Source organism: Gymnoscopelus braueri (assembly GCF_963280865.1).
Source record: "Gymnoscopelus braueri genome assembly, chromosome: 3".
NCBI classification, from domain to species: Eukaryota; Metazoa; Chordata; class Actinopteri; order Myctophiformes; family Myctophidae; genus Gymnoscopelus; species Gymnoscopelus braueri.
The window spans coordinates 20,749,226-20,767,322 of NC_137612.1; the positions used below are offsets into that span (position 1 = coordinate 20,749,226).

Consider the following 18,097-nt stretch of genomic DNA (forward strand, 5'->3'; position numbering starts at 1 on the left):
GGCACACCGTGTTGCCACATTATGTGAGAGAAACAAGCAACCAGGTCTATGAAAACAAGCCCAAAAGAATGAGACCTTTAAATATACATCGGCTATTTGAAAATAGCTACAAGTTGTGGGCTTGTAGATTGGCTATTTACAAAAACAATATTGAAGAGAAATTAGAAAACATTTTAACAACAAATCTTCTAGCACAAAACATTTTCAGATGGGGATACGCGGAAAATTACATATTAATCTGGAGGTGCTTGACATGAAAATAGCCCAATTAAGCAACTACACTTTAGAAACAAGCCCAAAAAACGCAACCCGCCTGTCCCGGCCGCAACTACAAGCAACTACGCAGAAGAACAAGCCCAAAGTTGCTTATAATACGCGGACATGGCAACCCTGTATGCCGGAGCAGCAGCGGGACGGATGCCGTGGAGGGACAAGATGTCAACAGGTTCCTGGGAACGGTTACGGTTGGTATGCGAAAAGCCACTCATTACTTTATTTAGAATCATAATAATTAATAATTTATTAAGGGTCAGAAGAAGACAAGAGCATTTTATAGACCTGTGCTGTCTGAGTGAATTAAAAATAATATATAAAATACTTTGTTGCTTGTGTGCGAATGGCGCCATTCGCACACAAGCAACATAGTATTTTACACAGATATGGATGATAGTAGCCTGTATGTCCTGCCTCTTAAGACACCTTTTGATCATAATTAATAATATCAAATGGTACATTGGTTTTTTTTTTAAAGGGAGGGAGAAAATAGCAGCAAATGTTGACGGTGAAAATGACTTCGTCCAAAAGGGGGCGATGTATGCAATTGTATGGGATCACATAGAATTGCATACATCGCCCCCTTTTGGATCCCATTGGGATCTTATCTTACAATACAAAATCCAGTTGGAGCTACCCCAGTAGGTGGCCAACTAATGACAATTAGTCACCGTTCACTCAAATCACAAATTACAGTGATGCTGACTTTGATAGTTGTGAGCTCGCTTCAGCGAGCACACTTTGGCACCCTACTAGTCCTACATACTTTCACCTTGGAGGGGCTTATTGTTGGAATCAGCCCAGAACAATACCTGTTACAACAATGCACTTCACTATGAATTGAGTACAGAGGACCCCAATCGAAACAAGCCAGTGCCAGGGTTTGAACCCATTGTGAATCAGAATCCGAGAAAATAGCTACATTTTCAGGAAGAGGGGTTCCATCAAATGGGCAAATTTCAAGCACACTCGACCAAGGACTTAGTTAGACAGCCTTTAATATGATGACAGGGTTACTACATATTAAAAACAATAAAATGCCACTAGAAGCCGACTGGTTTCAACAAACAATGTCTTCCTCATGGCGTGGCTATAGAGGACTGTCACAGCAAGTTCATGTCCTCTTGCACTCCCTGTGACCAAGGGGACCAATCATAATGTACATCACAATTTGAGGCTCAGGGCAAACACTGCAATGCAGTACAATACAATATAATATAATGAATGGCCACATTTTTGGGTGAAATTTTTACAATGCACACTTATGTAGCCTACAAATAACGTTTATGACATACACATACACACATACACAAACAAAAAAAAGTTGAACCCAATCTGTGTCTACACACCTATTTACAAGAAGGGTTTACAAACAATCTCCTCATTGAGACCAGGGTACACAGAAGCATCAAATGAGAATATCCAAGATGTCTATCTGAAGCAACCTATTAAGTCTATTGCCACTGATTGCTCTACTTGTTCTTTTCCCTCTACTCTCAGGAGGCTGTCATTGCCATTATGGCAGCTTTGGAAATTACGTGCCATGGGATAGTCATTGGTTCTAATGGCATAGATATGCTCTGCCACTCTATCTTCCGACCTCCTCAGTGTAAAAGCACCCACAGGGACAGGTGAGGCAACACACAATATAAGTGGAGTTACAGTTAATGAACTGTTTACATTTGTGAGTCTCCATGGTCTTGAGATCTTACATTTTTGTTGTATTACATTAGAGCAATGGTTACAGTTTGTTTGCAGACATTTATAGGTGCCTATTGGTCTATTATTTAACCAATGACCCCCTCTCTTATTTGTATTGGTATCCCAACATTTTCTGGTTGGTATACCAATTTTATCTATTCAGAGACTACCGGTCTCTGAATGTCTATTTGTATATAATATAAACAAAACACATACAGTATATTTACACAGGCTAATCAGCTAGTTAACTTGACATCGTCATATTGCATTTTCTAATGTAATTTACCTATATACGTGCAGACTACAGATACATATACATACCTATATATGTCATATATAATTTTTATTATGATAGCCTGTCCTCTTTCATACTTTGTTTGGTAAGACAATGACATAACTTTAATGAAGAAGTAATCTTGTGAGCTTTGTGTATACCATTACACATTAAAAGAGTCTGCGCACAGTGCCACTATTAAAAAATGTCAATGCCTCATTTTAGATTGGTAATCTTCAATTGTTCAATGGAAAACATAGCTTAAATGACATCATGGTGTTTTGTTTGTAGTGGGACAGTTAACTCGTGTCCAACACACAGCGGGCAGGTCAAAGAGGTTGGCGGAGGGCTGCATGTTTCTGTCAGCGAGACTATTCATTGTGCTCTTTGGGGCCTTGATTGAGGATATCCTCTAAACAATTGCTCCGAGTGTTCAAATTGGTTCAAAGATTCAGACGTATGGTCTTCCTCCCATCCATCCCACTTAGTTACAGGAGTTTCTATAAACAATCGCATTTACTGGCCACAAGCCCATGCCTTAACATAACAATCCATAGCATAATTCACCTTACATGATTTCCCCACTATGCTTTGACGTACCTTTGTTAATTTAACTTTTCGTCAGTGTGGAAGGTAATATGCAGCATCCTCTCCATTTATTGAAAGACCTTTTCTTAACTTTCAATCCAATCCAATCCAAGCTTGAGTGTCAAATTAACAGTACACATATTAATGTTTGGTTTTCCCACAAGCAGTAACCCCTGTGAACTGTACAGACTCTCAGTCATACTGCTATCAACCATTAGGCTGTGATGGATGATTCTGAGGATGACGGACTCTTTCCTCCCAAAAGAGCTGTTTGCGCACTCATACCGTTGCATTATTTTGCCAGGCGGGGCAAGGGGGGCCAGATTAGTTGCCTTTTCACCTCCGCATTAAGGACCCCCGCCCTGAGACTAAAGGTTCAGTACACGAGCAGGAGCCAAGTAGAGAGTAATCAGGGCCCTGCCCCGGTAGACTGACATTGTCTGTGCTAATGTCTCAGGGAATTCCACCGCTTCCTCCCTCCACACGCTGGGAGGGAAACGATAGTCCCGAGGGTGTCCGCTGCCGGGAGGAGTGTGTGTCAACAGCATCAACCATACAGTACACACACCCACACATTCACTCACACACACACACACACACACACACACACACATACTCTCAAACACATACTCTCAAACACACACGCACACACGCACAATAGTGTGTGTCCTCCCACTGTCTGGCCCTGGTTGGGGCTGTTTGGCTGCTGCTGAGGAGTGGGTTGTTCCCTGTACTCCCTTTCCACCCATCAATGGAAAAGAATCATAAAAAATCGGAAGCAGGCTATCCAAGGCCTTGTCCCATGAAAGGGGCCGCAAGTGCGTGTCTGATGGCGATTATCCCCCTTGACAGGCAGGTTGGCCAGGAAGCTATAGGGTTGAATAAGAGGCGACGAGGGGGTGGAAGGTGTCTACCTTGTCAAGCGCTTGAGATACAGCACCATAAGGGTCTGTTTAGGGCTAAGTGTGGTGGATGGGAACTGTATCACAATCTTACCCCTTCCTATTTTGCCCCATGGTATCCTCCACGTAATGTCTACCAGATGGGGCTGCGGGTTGGAAAAGCTTTGCTGACGACTTTGACACAATAATTTATGTTCAAATGGAACTTTATATTATCCTGTACAGGGATATCACTAACTTTTATACGAAATCACACCAGTCAGAGGTGGTTGTTCTGAGCCTTCTCACCGGCCCACCTGGACATACAGTATGAAAATATAATGAAAGCCACAAAGTTTTATCATATAATTTAGCTGTGTTTTTTTTTTTTGCACTGTCCTCATCCTTCTTAGTTGGCTATGTTGCTTTCCCACCCAGGAATTAAAATTAGCACCAAAGCAGCAGTGGGGCCACCTGGGTCCCAGGCTGATGTCAAACCTGGCACTGACCCAGGGCCCCGGGCCCCACAGGGAGGACCTCGGCAGGGTCAGTCACTCAGCCCTTTTCCTTCCTGTTTCTCTATGACATCTTCCTGCCTGGGGGCCTCTGGGAGCCATTCTACGGGCTCCGCCAGGCCCCCAGAGCTGCATGATAAGCTCACACAGCAGCTTTTAATTAGACTTTAGAACTGACAGGTGGAGAGACTGGAGGGCTGGGATGCTTTATGCAAGTGTACAGTAACTTATTTCCATTGGGTGTATTTCTAAACATCCAGGGATTAAAGCTAAAACAAATCTCACGACTGCAAATGCGTGTTATATTCCATCCCACTCTGGGATTGTGTGAAAGAAGTTCTCTTGTTTCCTAAACAATTAGCACAATATGTAGAATTATGAATACTTGAGTACTATGAGTACTTTCTAAACCTATATTCCTCATTCCTGCTGTTCTATACAGCCAACCAGTTGGAGGAATTGCAGATTGAGGCTTTAACCTTTGCTTTTAGGAAATATTTGACACCGTTAGGGTTTTATGGAAGATGCTTCTGAACATGCATTCTATAGTATGACCCATTCTAATACTCTTTAATCTTATACAAATGACTAAAATGAGCTGTGGCGACTGAGATCTTTAATCTATGGATATCACTTCACTGGTGATTTAAAAGATTTAGTCTTCTAATAACTTTGTTGTTAACAACTCAAGCCATGTTTCCAAAAATAGTTTGTAGATCTGTAGATTTATTTATTTATTTACTTTACATGTATTCATGGTGGTTAAGTAAGTGTGTCCAGTCCCCCATCACTCACCTTGAGTAATATCTGGATTTGCGTAGCAAAAAATGCAACAAGTGAGGTTTGATTGGTGTTTCTCACAGTGTTCAATTGTGTTAACAATAATGACAATGAATAGGCCCAGGAACCTAGAAAGGCATAAATCACGATTCACTGCATTAAAAGACACATGAACACATACAAACTCACATAAAGTGACTTACACACATGCACAATGGTGGCATACCTTCATTTACACTCTTTGTCACAACCTTTATGGAAATATACACACACACACACACATTGTCTCCCATACTCCTGTACTCATGGTGTGATCTACTGCGTTGATTCATCAGCAGCTGTGTTTGCCTGGAAACAAGCTGCAAGGTGATATTAGCTGTGACTGATCAACACCACATGTGGATCACAGCCCAGGAGATTTACTACTTCAACTCAAGTCATGCTAAAGATCCCACTTGCACTTTCCAGATCAGTGATTCTCAACCTTTTTAATTTAAAAGAACCCCAGTATTAGGCCATGGATGGTCACTTGTTATGATTTTAATTCTGGGACCCAAATATACAATATAAAATGCTCTGTGAGAGTGTACAAATGGAACCAAATGGACCCCTATAAGCATCCATTTGGTTCCATGTGAAAACTCTCTGAGTTACAGACCCGTAAGGGTACTTTTGGTTTCTAACTATCAAACATTTATCCCCCCCCCACCCCTCCTCCACGGCTAACCCTTCAAGGACCCCACATTGAGAACAAGTGTTCTATTTCCAGGCCCTGAATAGTCAAACATTTGAGAACACAGAAGTAGTGACAAATTGAGATGCAGCAATTGGAGGACCAGGGCATGCTTATGAATGCTAGAATGCAGAACATTGTGCATTTAAGACATAGGTGTATTAAAGAATCGAAAAGCTGGAGTTTTCCCCCTGTGGATGCGTGTCATTGGGAATGGGTACAAACAATGTGGGGCAGTTTGCGATGATCCTCATCTCCCCTCATTTGTGTATTTCCTGTTTTTCCTATACCCTCGCCAGTGTTGATTCGAGTTTGCATGATTCATGCCTTCCTCGCTGGCACTCTCTTCAATGTACCATCCTGACAAGGCCTCTCTGTGGTCACTCACTGCTGCACCATGCCTTATTTTAGAAAGACCCTACTCAGGGCAAGATTGATTACTTCCTTTTTTGAGGCAGCTCGGCATGATTGCACTGAGAGCAAATGTAACGCTGTATTGGAACTTCTCTATGCAGTTACAGTCAGAAGCTGCCAGTCATGGTTCTCATTGCTTGTTAAGGACAGATGGCTAGTAATTTCACTTCTTCTTTTTCTTTCTATGAAGCCTATGAAGATATACTTTACTTGTGTTTACGAGCATAACACAGACTTGCTGTTCATCTGTAGCACACTGGTATTTCATTTTATCAAGTGTTGTGTAAACAATGCTTTGAGGAGAAAATATATTCACTCTCATGTGTGGTTTGCCGTAAGTTATGTGCCATGACAGAGGTTTTGACTATGCTTTTTAAATAATTGTAAAATTATTTACTGGACTGAGAACCTGCAAAGTGGTAACTTGTTAGTTGCATAAAACAAGCAAAGTGACTTCCCTGCCAAAACCACTGCAAATACTAGACAAGCATGTCTATGAAAAAATAGATTTAATTTCAAAACAGAATTCAAAATGTACTGAAAGATCAACTGACTACAGTCTTCTTGTAAGATCATATTCCACCAGTGTCACTTGAGTGTTGTAGAAAGTACAGTACACTACAGCCTTCTCATGGTGGGTGGAGTAGTCTTTTCTGTCCCACATTATTCCTGAAACTGTTCTCTTGTGACAGTCTGCTTCCAGAGGTGGGTGATGACACTCTGAACCAAGCTTCCCAAAAGCATCTCCCTCAAGATTGTCTTAAACACTGTTTAAGATGCTTTTAGAAACGTAGGCCGGTTTGTGGGCCAGAGTGTTGGCTGCAGTGCTCCCTGAGGTCTGCTCCAGGGATTAGGTTAAACCTGAACAGCAGTGTATAGCAGACAGTTTCATCGCCGGCTCATTCGCAGTGTGTTGCCTTCATGCATTTTCGCACAGTCTCGCCTGTCTTTCACCTGTGAACAAAGCAGGAAATTGCATTAGTTGTCGCTGTCGCTCTTGATCAGAGCATTATTCTTTTAAGTCTGTAGGAAATAACTTCAGTTGTTGGTCATTTCTTCTCCTATGAGGATACAAATAATTTGTTGCAAATACAAAGCAGCATTATTAAAAATAACATGTTGCCCTTTAAAGGATTTCTCAGTAGACTGAATTATATAGTCCCTATAAATAAACAAAATCCCAAGAGAGTAATTGGGACGAACGAAGATCATTTCCACTTCACTCAGATGGAACTTATTCCTATAGTTCATTGTGGGATAAGTAGATATAGGCTATGTTCTGATTAACAGGATTATTTTGATAAAGAGTTGTTGTTGTCTGCAGTCTTTTGACCACAGTCTCGCCTCTGCAATGGCTTACATTTTGTTTTCTTGATTTAAACAGTTGCTAAAACAGAAACATGCAGGAAAAAAGTTGCAAAAAATGATTGCATATATGCAATCATTTTTTGCAACTTTTTTTTAGTTGTAACTTTGCAATGGATTACATTTTGTTTTCTTAATCTAAACAGTTGCTAAAACAGAAGGATTGTATAGCTGTAACTTTATTTTTAGTTTTTTACAAAGTCTAAAGCAATGGTTCTCAAACTTTTAAATGTCAAGGTCTCCCCTTAAATCTGACAGTACACAAATGGAACCAAATGGACCCGTTATGGTCCATTTGGTTCCACTATGTAGTATACTGTCATAGTTACAGACTTGTAAGGGTCAATTTAGAACCTCCAAAAGGAACCCTGAGAGTCCCTGGAATCCACTTTGAGAACCACTGGTCCAAAGCACAGACTATTCAAGAAATGTATGATAAAGCGAGCATGTTTTATTTCTCAATATTCATAAACGTTTACCCCTTTTCGCTGATTGCTGAGGCAGAACGTGCAGATAGTTCTCGGCTGATGTTTGCCTTCTCCTCCCTCTCCGTGCGAGGAGCAGCTGTACACTGCGCCCAGACACGGCTGGCCGTCCTCGCGTCCGTCTCCGACGATGAGCACGTTGGCCAAGTGCGAGATGTAGCTGGAGGCCAGGCGCAGGGTCTCGATCTTGGACAGCTTTCTGTCCACGGGCTCCGTGGGGATGAGAGTCCTGAGAGCCGTGAAGGCGCTGTTGACGCTCTGGGTCCGGTCCCGCTCCCTGGCGTTGGCCGCGTTCCGCTGCTTCACCACGACGCGGCCGACGCCCAGGACGCGGGACACCCGGCGGTACTTCTCCTCGGCGGAGCAGCATCCGTAGCTCTGGTCCGTGCTCCCCCCGTCGCTCTGATCGCTGCGGTTCTCCTCGTCGTCCGACATCACATGCAGGTCAGCGACGTAGGAGGAGAAGGGATGAGTCGCCAACGGCCGCAGCATAGTAAAAGCCATGCTAAAGAATATCTCGCGCGTAATATTCAAAGAATTCGGGGGTTACGTTCGTAACCTAACGTTTTCCACTTGCAAAAAAAAATCCGTTATATTATAGGCCTGTGTGGTTGCATGTAGAGTTGCGCGTTACGCGCGTAAAGGAGGTCACACTGGAACTAGAACGTGTACGAGAATTCACCGTGGAATGATTCGAGATTGTTTTTGACACTGACTTCTCCTCCATCGGACAATGGAGTGATGGTCAACATGCAGCTTGTATACGTCGTGCGTGTGATATTCCTGCAAGCGCTCTTTATACTAGTCTACAGTAGCGCCCCAGTGAATGGGAGGGACCAATACCATACTCCTAATGTTTTGGTCCTCATCCATGGTGGAAGCCAGTGGTTTGTTTGGAACTGGGCAGTGGTGGAAAAAGTAGCCTACTAACATTTTTTACTTAAGTAAAAGTGATACTGCAATGTAGAAATACTCTGTTACTTACAAGTAAAAGTCCGGAATAAAACAGTAAAAGTACATTAGTATTGGTATCAAAATGTACTGAAAGTACCAAAGATAGAAAGTACTCATTAGGCAGAATGTCCTATTTTACAACTTTTCAAATGTTTAAAAAATATTTTGAAAATAGCCAATCTTCAAGCTTGTAGGCTACGAGCTTGTAGATTGCCTATTTTCAATGGACAAAATGTATATAGGGCTGAATTAAGTGGTTAATGTATGTTTTGTAATCAAAATCTACCAAGTAACTAAAGTTTTCAAATAATTGTAGTGGAAAAAAGTATAATATTTGTCTCTGAGATGTAGTGGAGTTGAGTATGAAAATCGGAAATACTCCACTAAAGTAAAAAATACCTCAAAAGTTTACTTAAGCCTACAGTACTTGAGTAAATGAGTAATTAGTTACTTTCCACCACTGGGAACTGTCTCAAAAAAGTTCACATCTTTACAAATCCAGGTTTTGTTTTGGGCTGGTTTTGTATGTAGGTTATTGGCCTACATTATTTATAACCAACACATAGGAGGACATCAATCAATATAAAGTAGAATATTGTCATGAAATTCTACATCAGATAAACCACTCAGGACAAGATCCCCCCCCCCCCCCCCACCAATTAAAGGTATGGTATGATATGTTTTGGTTAAAACAAAAAGGGTTTTGTTAAAAGGTTAAAGCACTAGCCTATATTCTGATAGTAATCATTGCTAGAGTGTTTGTCCAGTCACAGGGGTCTCTCCATCTCTCCAGCTTTTTAATAAACAGAAAATACATTTTCAGGTAGGTGACACAATTCCAGCCAATCAGGAGAGAGTACCCATTTATCAGCTTCAGTTTTTATAGTGTTCCAGTTCCAATTTTGCTTTGCATTTTAATAAATAGGTTTAATAAACAGCTGGAGAGACACGGAGACTCCTGTTACTGAACAAACACTCTATAGCAACGAGTACTATCAGAATATAGAGCTATTTAACACTTATTTCAACCAATCACAATCACTTTTCCAGTGGTACACCTAAATAGAAAAATAAAATAGATAATAATGCTTTCCTCTATAAACATTCCCTCTATAGAAAACAGAAACCAAAAATTACGAGCACATCATGTCACATAGGATAGCCTATTCTGTCAGGTACCACTCTCACATGTTTTATTTTTAAGTCGGACCATTGCCACCAATCTCACAGTACCAGTGCAGACTACCAACTACCCATGCCACTTTACTGTCTCTAAATCTTACTGCCTAAATATACAAACAGCTTCTGAACCCCTCTGTGTTGCCATAAACAAATGGACTCCATCCCCTTCCCGGTTATAATGAGTGAAATTCTAGAGATACATTTAATAGTGTATATTTCTCCCTTTTCTAGAGGATTAAAAAATATCTTCTCGTAGGCAGCTATACCGGCTTATACAGTTCTAAGCCACTAAATGATGGACCTTGTGATGCCCCCCAACGTCTCATTATTATATGTCTGTCTCATAATGCTATGAATCCAGTTAGTCCAGGGTTAGGGTTTTGCATTATGGCCAAGAAGACTCCCTTGGGATTCCCAAGAATATATAAACCATACTTTTAGTCTCTGTGATCTCCATATAGCCTAACCATGGATGTTACTCCAGAATTCACAGATTCTCGGGCATAACGAAGAGTGCATGCACCAAATCACCCTCCTCCACCTGACATTTAGTCTGGATTTGCTTTCAGACCCAGTCTAAATAGTGTGTCACAAAATATGCTAGCTCTCATGCACATCCAGGCAGAGGTGGAGGTGCTGGAAGGCAAGATAATGCACATGAAGACAGGAAAAACCTCCCACTGTTTCTCTCACGCACACTCCAATGAAGATGGACAGGACTCACTTAATGCTTCATATTATTCTTTTCTGCACGACACGTTTCGCCTGGTGTTGGCTTCGTCAGGTGCTATGAGCAATTTGGACACGGCAATTGTGTAACCTTCAGATTGTTTCATGATGTGTTTGAATGGGGCATCAAATTAGCATCAATTTGTTTTATTATCACCTCTTCTAGACGGAACTTTACAGATCATTCAAATACAGTTCACCCAATCCAGCCACCCACACCCACTGGCCTCAGAAGGCCAATGTGATCAGTGGCTCTGCTTGGTTTGTCTAATGGGTTAAGTGCAGTGTGTAAATAAACACTCAGCAGATGCGGGAGGTGATCAAGCCTGAACTTTCTCTGTGGAAGCTGAGCAAATGGCTTCCAGATTGACTGGCGCTGCTGTAGGGAGAGAGGGATCAGTGGCAGGAGAGAGAGAGAGGGAGTGTGTCATCAAAGGGATTGTTTTCACAAACACAGCCCCTTGACACATCAAACCAGTGCAGTGGCGGCCCCTGGCCCCTGGCTCAGCTGCACCAACAATAGCGACCTGAGCGGGACCTGGTTCCACTCATAAAGCAGGACACCATGGTGTTTTACTACACTCAGCCGGCCAGCAACACGACCCTGCCGCGCTTTCTCTCCCTAGCCACCATGGCCTCACAGTTTGGAACCGTAAATACTTTACCCTCCGCCCCCACTCCATCAACCTAAGGAATGCCATTAAAACCCTGTCGAGGTGATTAAAGAAATAATGAAGTGTGTAGTGGGCGGGACCTCTGTTAAGGTAGACGTAAGAGTGACACTACTGAGATTTCTTTTGGGAATACTTTATTAACAGTTTGCAAACATTTGGAAGCCGCTATTAGAAAATCCAAGACTTTTAGGACAGTGTGACTCAACCACATGAATTCAAAACCTTTTCCAAAATAGCATATCTACAAGCTCACAATGTAGTATCACATTGCGTTGTGGTGGGGTTAGGTGGCTTGGTTGAACTGTATCTAAAAAGTTACGTTTAGATGAGATAATAAACAATAAGAGAAGCACATTTAGGCCCATGCACATTTCATTGGTATGACCATTCAAATATTTGAAATTGATTTTAGATTGTTGTTTTTAGATTTTTAAATATATATTTTGCCTATAATAACGTGCCCAAAATAGGGCCACCAGATTGAAAGCGGTTAACTATAATAAAGCAAAGAAAAACATGTTCAAAGAATCGATCATAGAATCAGAAGCCAGACTAAATGAAGACAGAAAAAAGAATGGGTTCTGGCAATTCTTCTGACATCAGGTAATATACCCCTCCCACACACATTCCCCTTTCACATGTGCCAAGTACTGAGTGATGAGCCGATGATGAGCACATGGCTAGTCAGCTCTAACGCTGCCCAGTTATCTCCTCTGAGGGGAGTGGGGACACTGCTGGGAGAGACTGCGGTCAGACATCTTGACTTACTGAGTCCATCAGAAACAGCTGCACCACAGAGAGAACCCATGGCCATAACAGTTATTCCTCACAGCCAGCTGCAGACCACTGCTGATGTTTTCCTGTGTGTGTGTGTGTGTGTGTGTGTGTGTGTGTGTGTGTGTGTGCGTGCGCACGCCAGCGTGTGTGTGTGTGCACTTGTGTGTGCGTGCCTTCATGCTTTATAAGAGGGTGCACAGAGTGCAGAACCACAGGAATGAGAGGGGAGACAGAGATTGATTGGAGAATGTTTGGATAACGAGCAGCTTAATGTCAAGAGTCTCTCAAACTCATGGTGACTACATGGTTTGCACCCCCCACAGAGCTCCTTTAAATAGGGGCTACAATCAGTGTTGGACAGTAACCCTACAGTACTCAAGTACTTTTATTTTTTTTGCAAGCATGTGTAAGCATATATAGCATGTGACTCTACTATATATTTCAAATAGAAATATTGTACTTTTGACTGCACGTCATTTTTATGATGGGACTCTTGGGACCCAAACTTACAAAAATACATTATGAATTAACCACTTAAGCCATATATAAATACAGTGAAAATAGCAGTCACAACGCGTCGCACCGCAACACGTCGTTGTGAGCTTGCAGATCTGCTATTCTCACAAACCTTTTCTTTTTTTACCTTATGTTTTTATTTTTTACATTTTTGGGGAAATGTTCTAAATTTTAATACAGCAATGCATTTACATTAAAAAGAAAATTTACTTTGTAATTTGTACTTTTGAATTTACTATTTACTTATAATAGAATATATACTTTGTCCACCACTGAAAATAACAGAGATATTCATTTGTCAGAGAAAAACTATCACTTCCCATTTTCGGTAAATGTAACGCATTGCAGAATTGTGAGGTGGCTCCCAGTACAGTAGCAGCAGTATTATCTGTCAGTTAACCCTGTGATGTGACCTCAAGATAAGACTCTCAAGCCTACCTCCCTTCTTCTGTCCCGTCCTACACCCTGACCCCATGCTCTCTCCCTCTCTTTTAGTCTCGTTCCCTCCCAAAGACACTGATCGTTTTACACAGCTCTCGACAGCTTGAGTAATCAAGACAGGTGGGACCCGTCTGTGTGTAAAAGGTTCAACAAATGGTCTCAACCACATTTTCCACTCTTTCACCTCTCATTTGAAGACTATATAAAATATATCTCAAACAAAACCTCCATTTAAGGCATGAAATCTTCACTCCTTATAAAATGAGATCACTGTGTAAGATAGGTCCCGAGTTGCAAATGTGAAAATCACAGTTTCATAGGTGGACATTTTTCTCATGTTACACTCACAGCCGCCAAAGGTAACATCTTAGCTAAAATAAACAACCCAGGGCTGTTTAATGGGACATATCTAAAGCCACAGGTGCCTCTTGATCCTGGGGCCGGGTGTCATCATCTCCCTTGAGGCCCCCAGACTGCCTGAAGTCAGCTCAGCCGCTCTGATCCAGGAAGTCTCCTCACACGCGACAATTCTTGCGGAGAAGCCCACGGCAGACTTTAATGTCCCAGGCTGGGCTGGAAGGTCCTTTGGCCCATGTTTGACTGCTTCCTCCAGTGTCACCTGGGACCACAGCGTCCTTGGTTCTCCTCCAACCTTTCCATGGGTCAACAAAGTTTATCAGACAGGAGAAATCTACAAGTTGGCAATAAAAACTTGTCTCTCATGATGCCATTTCCCTGTTTTTTTGGTTCCCTGTTTGATACAAGAGGCTATAAAATCACCCGTCATGCTTTTTTCTTTTGCATTGATGACTGGCAAGCACTGTTGACCTGGAATTACGTTGTTCTCCTTTGTTCATGGAGGACGTTTTATGTCCGTCTTGTTTGTTTCTTACTATATCCTTTTCAAAAGGTTGTGTGTGCGCGTGTGCGTTTGTACTGTATGTGCGTGCGTGCATGTGTGTGTGTGTGAATGTTTTTGTCTGTGTGCATGCATACACGCATGTGTATTCTTAATGGCTGTCATTGTGTCTGAAAATAGTGATCTCCACTCTCCTGTCCACCGAGACACATAGTTGTGTTTCCCTTGGGGGAATGATGGCTGGAGGCCAAAGAGGGCTTAGCCCCGTCTAGTCTGGACCAGGAGGCCTGGTTCTCATGACACTAGGCTCAGTGCACATCCTGTCCTCAAGCTCTACAGCGCTGTGCTGTTAGGGGCCTGTGCTATGCCAGGGAAACCCTTGACCCACATGGCTGCCTGCAGCTATGGGAAGGGCACAGGCCTATACTGGGCACCACTGTTACACCCTGTTAAGTAACAGCGTGAATTTCCACCTTTTGTGTATGGTGATTTTGACTGACACCTCTGTGTATGTATTCCTAGCTTCCTGAGGTTAGTTGTTTGGCTCTGTACGGGCAAGATGTCTATTTCTTTCTTTCACCATTATGAACGTGACTTGAGAACTCGCTACGCACGTTATCAACAGTGTGCATACTCTATCATGAATATATTGTTTTAAGACCTTTGAATCATATTTACTGTAATGGCTTATGCTTGGTGGGATGGTGCTCTATCTATTGCTCTGTAACATGGTTGCCCCCTCTGCTGGCCAAGAAAGCCACAACCGTTTTAGAATTAGTTTTTCTCATTCATGATCACCTCTCTCTTTATTACCTAAGTACGGTAATTCAGTATTTTATAATTACTTAGGAACAGCAAAGAAGTAAATATGACCACATGAAATTAAGAGAAAAATATAATTTAATAATTAGTAAAGCATTAAAATTTGAATAGTGCAATTCAAATTCAAATAAAACTTCCACAAATTACATCAATTCATTGTGTAATTTGTTTGACTGGTCAGGTAGTTCAACTCTAGCCTTTCAATGTTAAACTTGTGCATAGTTTCATGAATGAAAAAAAAATGATATTTATGTATTTTCTCATTTACTGTCTTTTCATTACTATATCATCAAATTAAACAGATCCTGGAACAGTTTTCTCAGAAATATATTATCTTTTCAATTATTCTGTTTTTAACAAATTCAATTCATCTTTCTAATAAATAATGCTCAATTCACAAATGCAATGACAAATAAATAAATCATCTGATAAATAAATAATAAATAGTTAAATAAATCAATAAATAAATACACAAATACATTTTTTCATAAATTTGGAAGTATTTTGGGTAAATTAAGAGCTAGTTGGTGTATAAAATAATACTGAATGGTAAATTATTGCATTTAAATAAATACAAAACAATACAAAATATTTACAATTATAATCAAAGCTGAAATTGTTAGGAATTTGTATACGTTCCCTATTTACTTCTCAACAATTTTAATTGAGATTATTGCTTCTACCAAAAGGCTGTAGTAGGAAGATGCATGCATGCAAAACAGAGACCAGTCTGTGAATCCACAACCTGTCTTTGTCATCTCACTTATGTTTAGAAAAAAATGGTCAAATAGAAAATTAATGCAGAAGTTGCCGTATTTAAGTTAGTCCTCAGAGCTGAAGTCATCTTCATCTCCAGATCCTTTGAAGCAGGCTGATTCATAGTGCTTGTTCAGGTAGGACTTCAGGGCAAACTGTTTGTGGCAGCGCTTGCAGGTGTAATGCTTGAAGGCCGAGTGTGTCTGCATGTGGGCTCGAAGGTTGGAGCGGTCGGCAAAGGCCTTGCCACAATGGGCGCAGGCAAAGGGCTTCTCCCCTGTATGGGACCTCAAGTGACCTTGCAGTAGCCAGGGCCGACTGAAGGCCTTGCCACACACCTTGCACTCGTGCCTCAGGTCGTGGGTGAGCATGTGCATGGCCAACGCCGGCATGGACACATATACCTTGTGACAGGTGGGACACTTCCTGGCCTGCTGGCTGTCCAGACTGCGGTGGGTCTGTTTGTGTCTGCTCAGATTAGAGGAGGTGGCATAAGACTTTCCGCACTCGCCGCAAGCGTGGCGTCCCTTGGACTTTGTTTTGGTAGGAGAAGACTCGGCAGAACTGGCCTCCTCGCTGCTGTCTGTTTGGCTGCCCCCTTTGCGGGGACACTTCTGCTTGGGGCTGCGGCGGGAGCGTCCGTCGGAGATGAGGAAGGTGTTGATGGTGCAGCCCTCTGGATCAGGGCTCAGCAGGCTGCCACTGTCGGACTCAGCCGTAGCGCTGGAGACAGGACTGTCCGGATGCTCCATATCATGGTCAGAGAACTCCTCTCCTCCGCTGCCCCCAACACTTGCCTGGGTGTACAGGGGCCCTGTGGAGAGCCTGGTTTGCCTTGACCTGGAACCTGGCTCCTTTGTTTTCTGGCACACTGAGGGAATGACATAATCCTGGATGTAGCCTGGGAAGGGAAAGGGGAACATTTTAACATAGAGAAGAGGGATAGTTTGTAGACAAACACTTTTGTGAGATTTCAAATTCATATTTTAATCCAATACTATTTCAATAAAATGTTGTATGGTATCTGTATGAGGAAAACCACTGATACATGAAAAATGTTCATCCCAAAGACCTTCCCGTCATCAATATGAAACAGTATACAGGAAGCCATTTGAAAGTGCGAGGATCAGCAAGCTTTGTGAATGAAATATTAATGAGTCTTCGGTGCACAGTTTTGAGCTGATCAATAACTCATCTGGCTCTAACAAGTGCTATTATAAATACAAAAATCTGAAAAGGCCACAGCAGATGAATACAAGTCATATGTGCTGACACTGACAAAACCGTTTCAATGCAATAGTTCTGCTCACAATCGATCCACCTGTCGCCACCTGCCAGTAGTGGCACGTCTGTATCTGTAATGGCAGGGGTAAGCTAAACAGAGTGTCTGAGTGGTGAAATCCCCTAAATCGCTAAATCATTTTAATCTGATCATTCCCCATCTGTGGCGTTTTTGAAAGTGTTTGTGGGTATGGTAATGGGGAGATTGAGTGACAGGTGGGGTGCGATTTGTGTGATGGGGAAAGGCGGGTACAAAGAGGGGGTGTGCATATGGGGGGGTTAGAGTCTGATCTTGACAGCAGCGCGTAGTATATTGTGCCACCCCCTCACATGCAGCCCCCCCCCCCCACCACAACACAATGGGAAGTAGACAGCTGGCATCCTAAATCTGAGGAGAAATGATCCAACGAGCACAAGAATACTCTGTGATGTTGGGACATTCCAGTCAAAGCACATATTTCTTTGGATGTCTATTGCTCCTTATGAGAAAAACATATAATATGTCATCATTAAATCACACACACACACACACACACACACACACACACACACACACACGTGTGTGTGTGTGTGTGTGTGTGTGTGTGTGTGTGTGTGTGTGTGTGTGTGAGTGTGTGTGTGTGTGTGTGTGTGTGTGTGTGTGTGTGTGTGTGTGTGTGTGTGTGTGTGTGTGTGTGTGTGTGTGTGTGTGTGTGTGTGTGTGTGTGTGTGTGTGTGTGTGTGTGTGTGTGTGTGTGTGTGTGTGTGTGTGCATGCTGGTCTTTTATCTCTGCAAACGTCATCTGAATTCACTACTCATGTTGCACTTCATTGAATTACCTGCAGCACTCTCTATTTTCCAGTCAATACCCATTCTCTAAAACCCTGTACCATCACCTCTCGTCGCTCTAGATATGGATTGTGTTGCTGCAATCCTACCCCCTGTGGCTATCTAACATCCTGTAGGATCAGTTGGAGAAGAGAGAGGGAGAGATGGGGGGCGGTGGGGGTTGGGGTGGGGGGGGTGGTGGTTAGCTGAGCGGAGGAAAGACTCAAGGGCAACTGCATCATCTAAGGACAAACCAGTCCCATGTGGATATCTCCTTTCGGCTTTCTCC

At 42.4% G+C, this 18,097-nt stretch overlaps 2 protein-coding genes across 2 annotated transcripts in view; both read right to left on the minus strand.

Moving 5' to 3' along the window:
- Positions 1-6,475: 6,475 nt before the first annotated feature.
- On the minus strand, positions 6,476-8,760 carry LOC308082217 (transcription factor 15-like). The gene is made up of 2 exons (XM_080423895.1): positions 8,004-8,760; positions 6,476-7,113 (listed from the first exon to the last, which is right to left on the minus strand). Exons 1-2 carry the CDS (start codon positions 8,511-8,513, stop codon positions 7,048-7,050), a joined length of 576 nt encoding a protein of 191 aa, XP_080280021.1. The 5' UTR covers positions 8,514-8,760; the 3' UTR covers positions 6,476-7,047.
- A 7,024-nt stretch (positions 8,761-15,784) lies between these two features.
- Positions 15,785-18,097, minus strand: part of LOC308082237 (transcriptional repressor scratch 2-like) — a gene marked incomplete at both ends in the record, with an annotated part of 3,011 nt that continues 698 nt past the window's right edge. The window contains one exon of the mRNA XM_080423916.1: positions 15,785-16,620. Coding sequence (XP_080280042.1) covers positions 15,785-16,620 — 836 coding nt within the window. The remainder of the gene's footprint in view (positions 16,621-18,097) is intronic.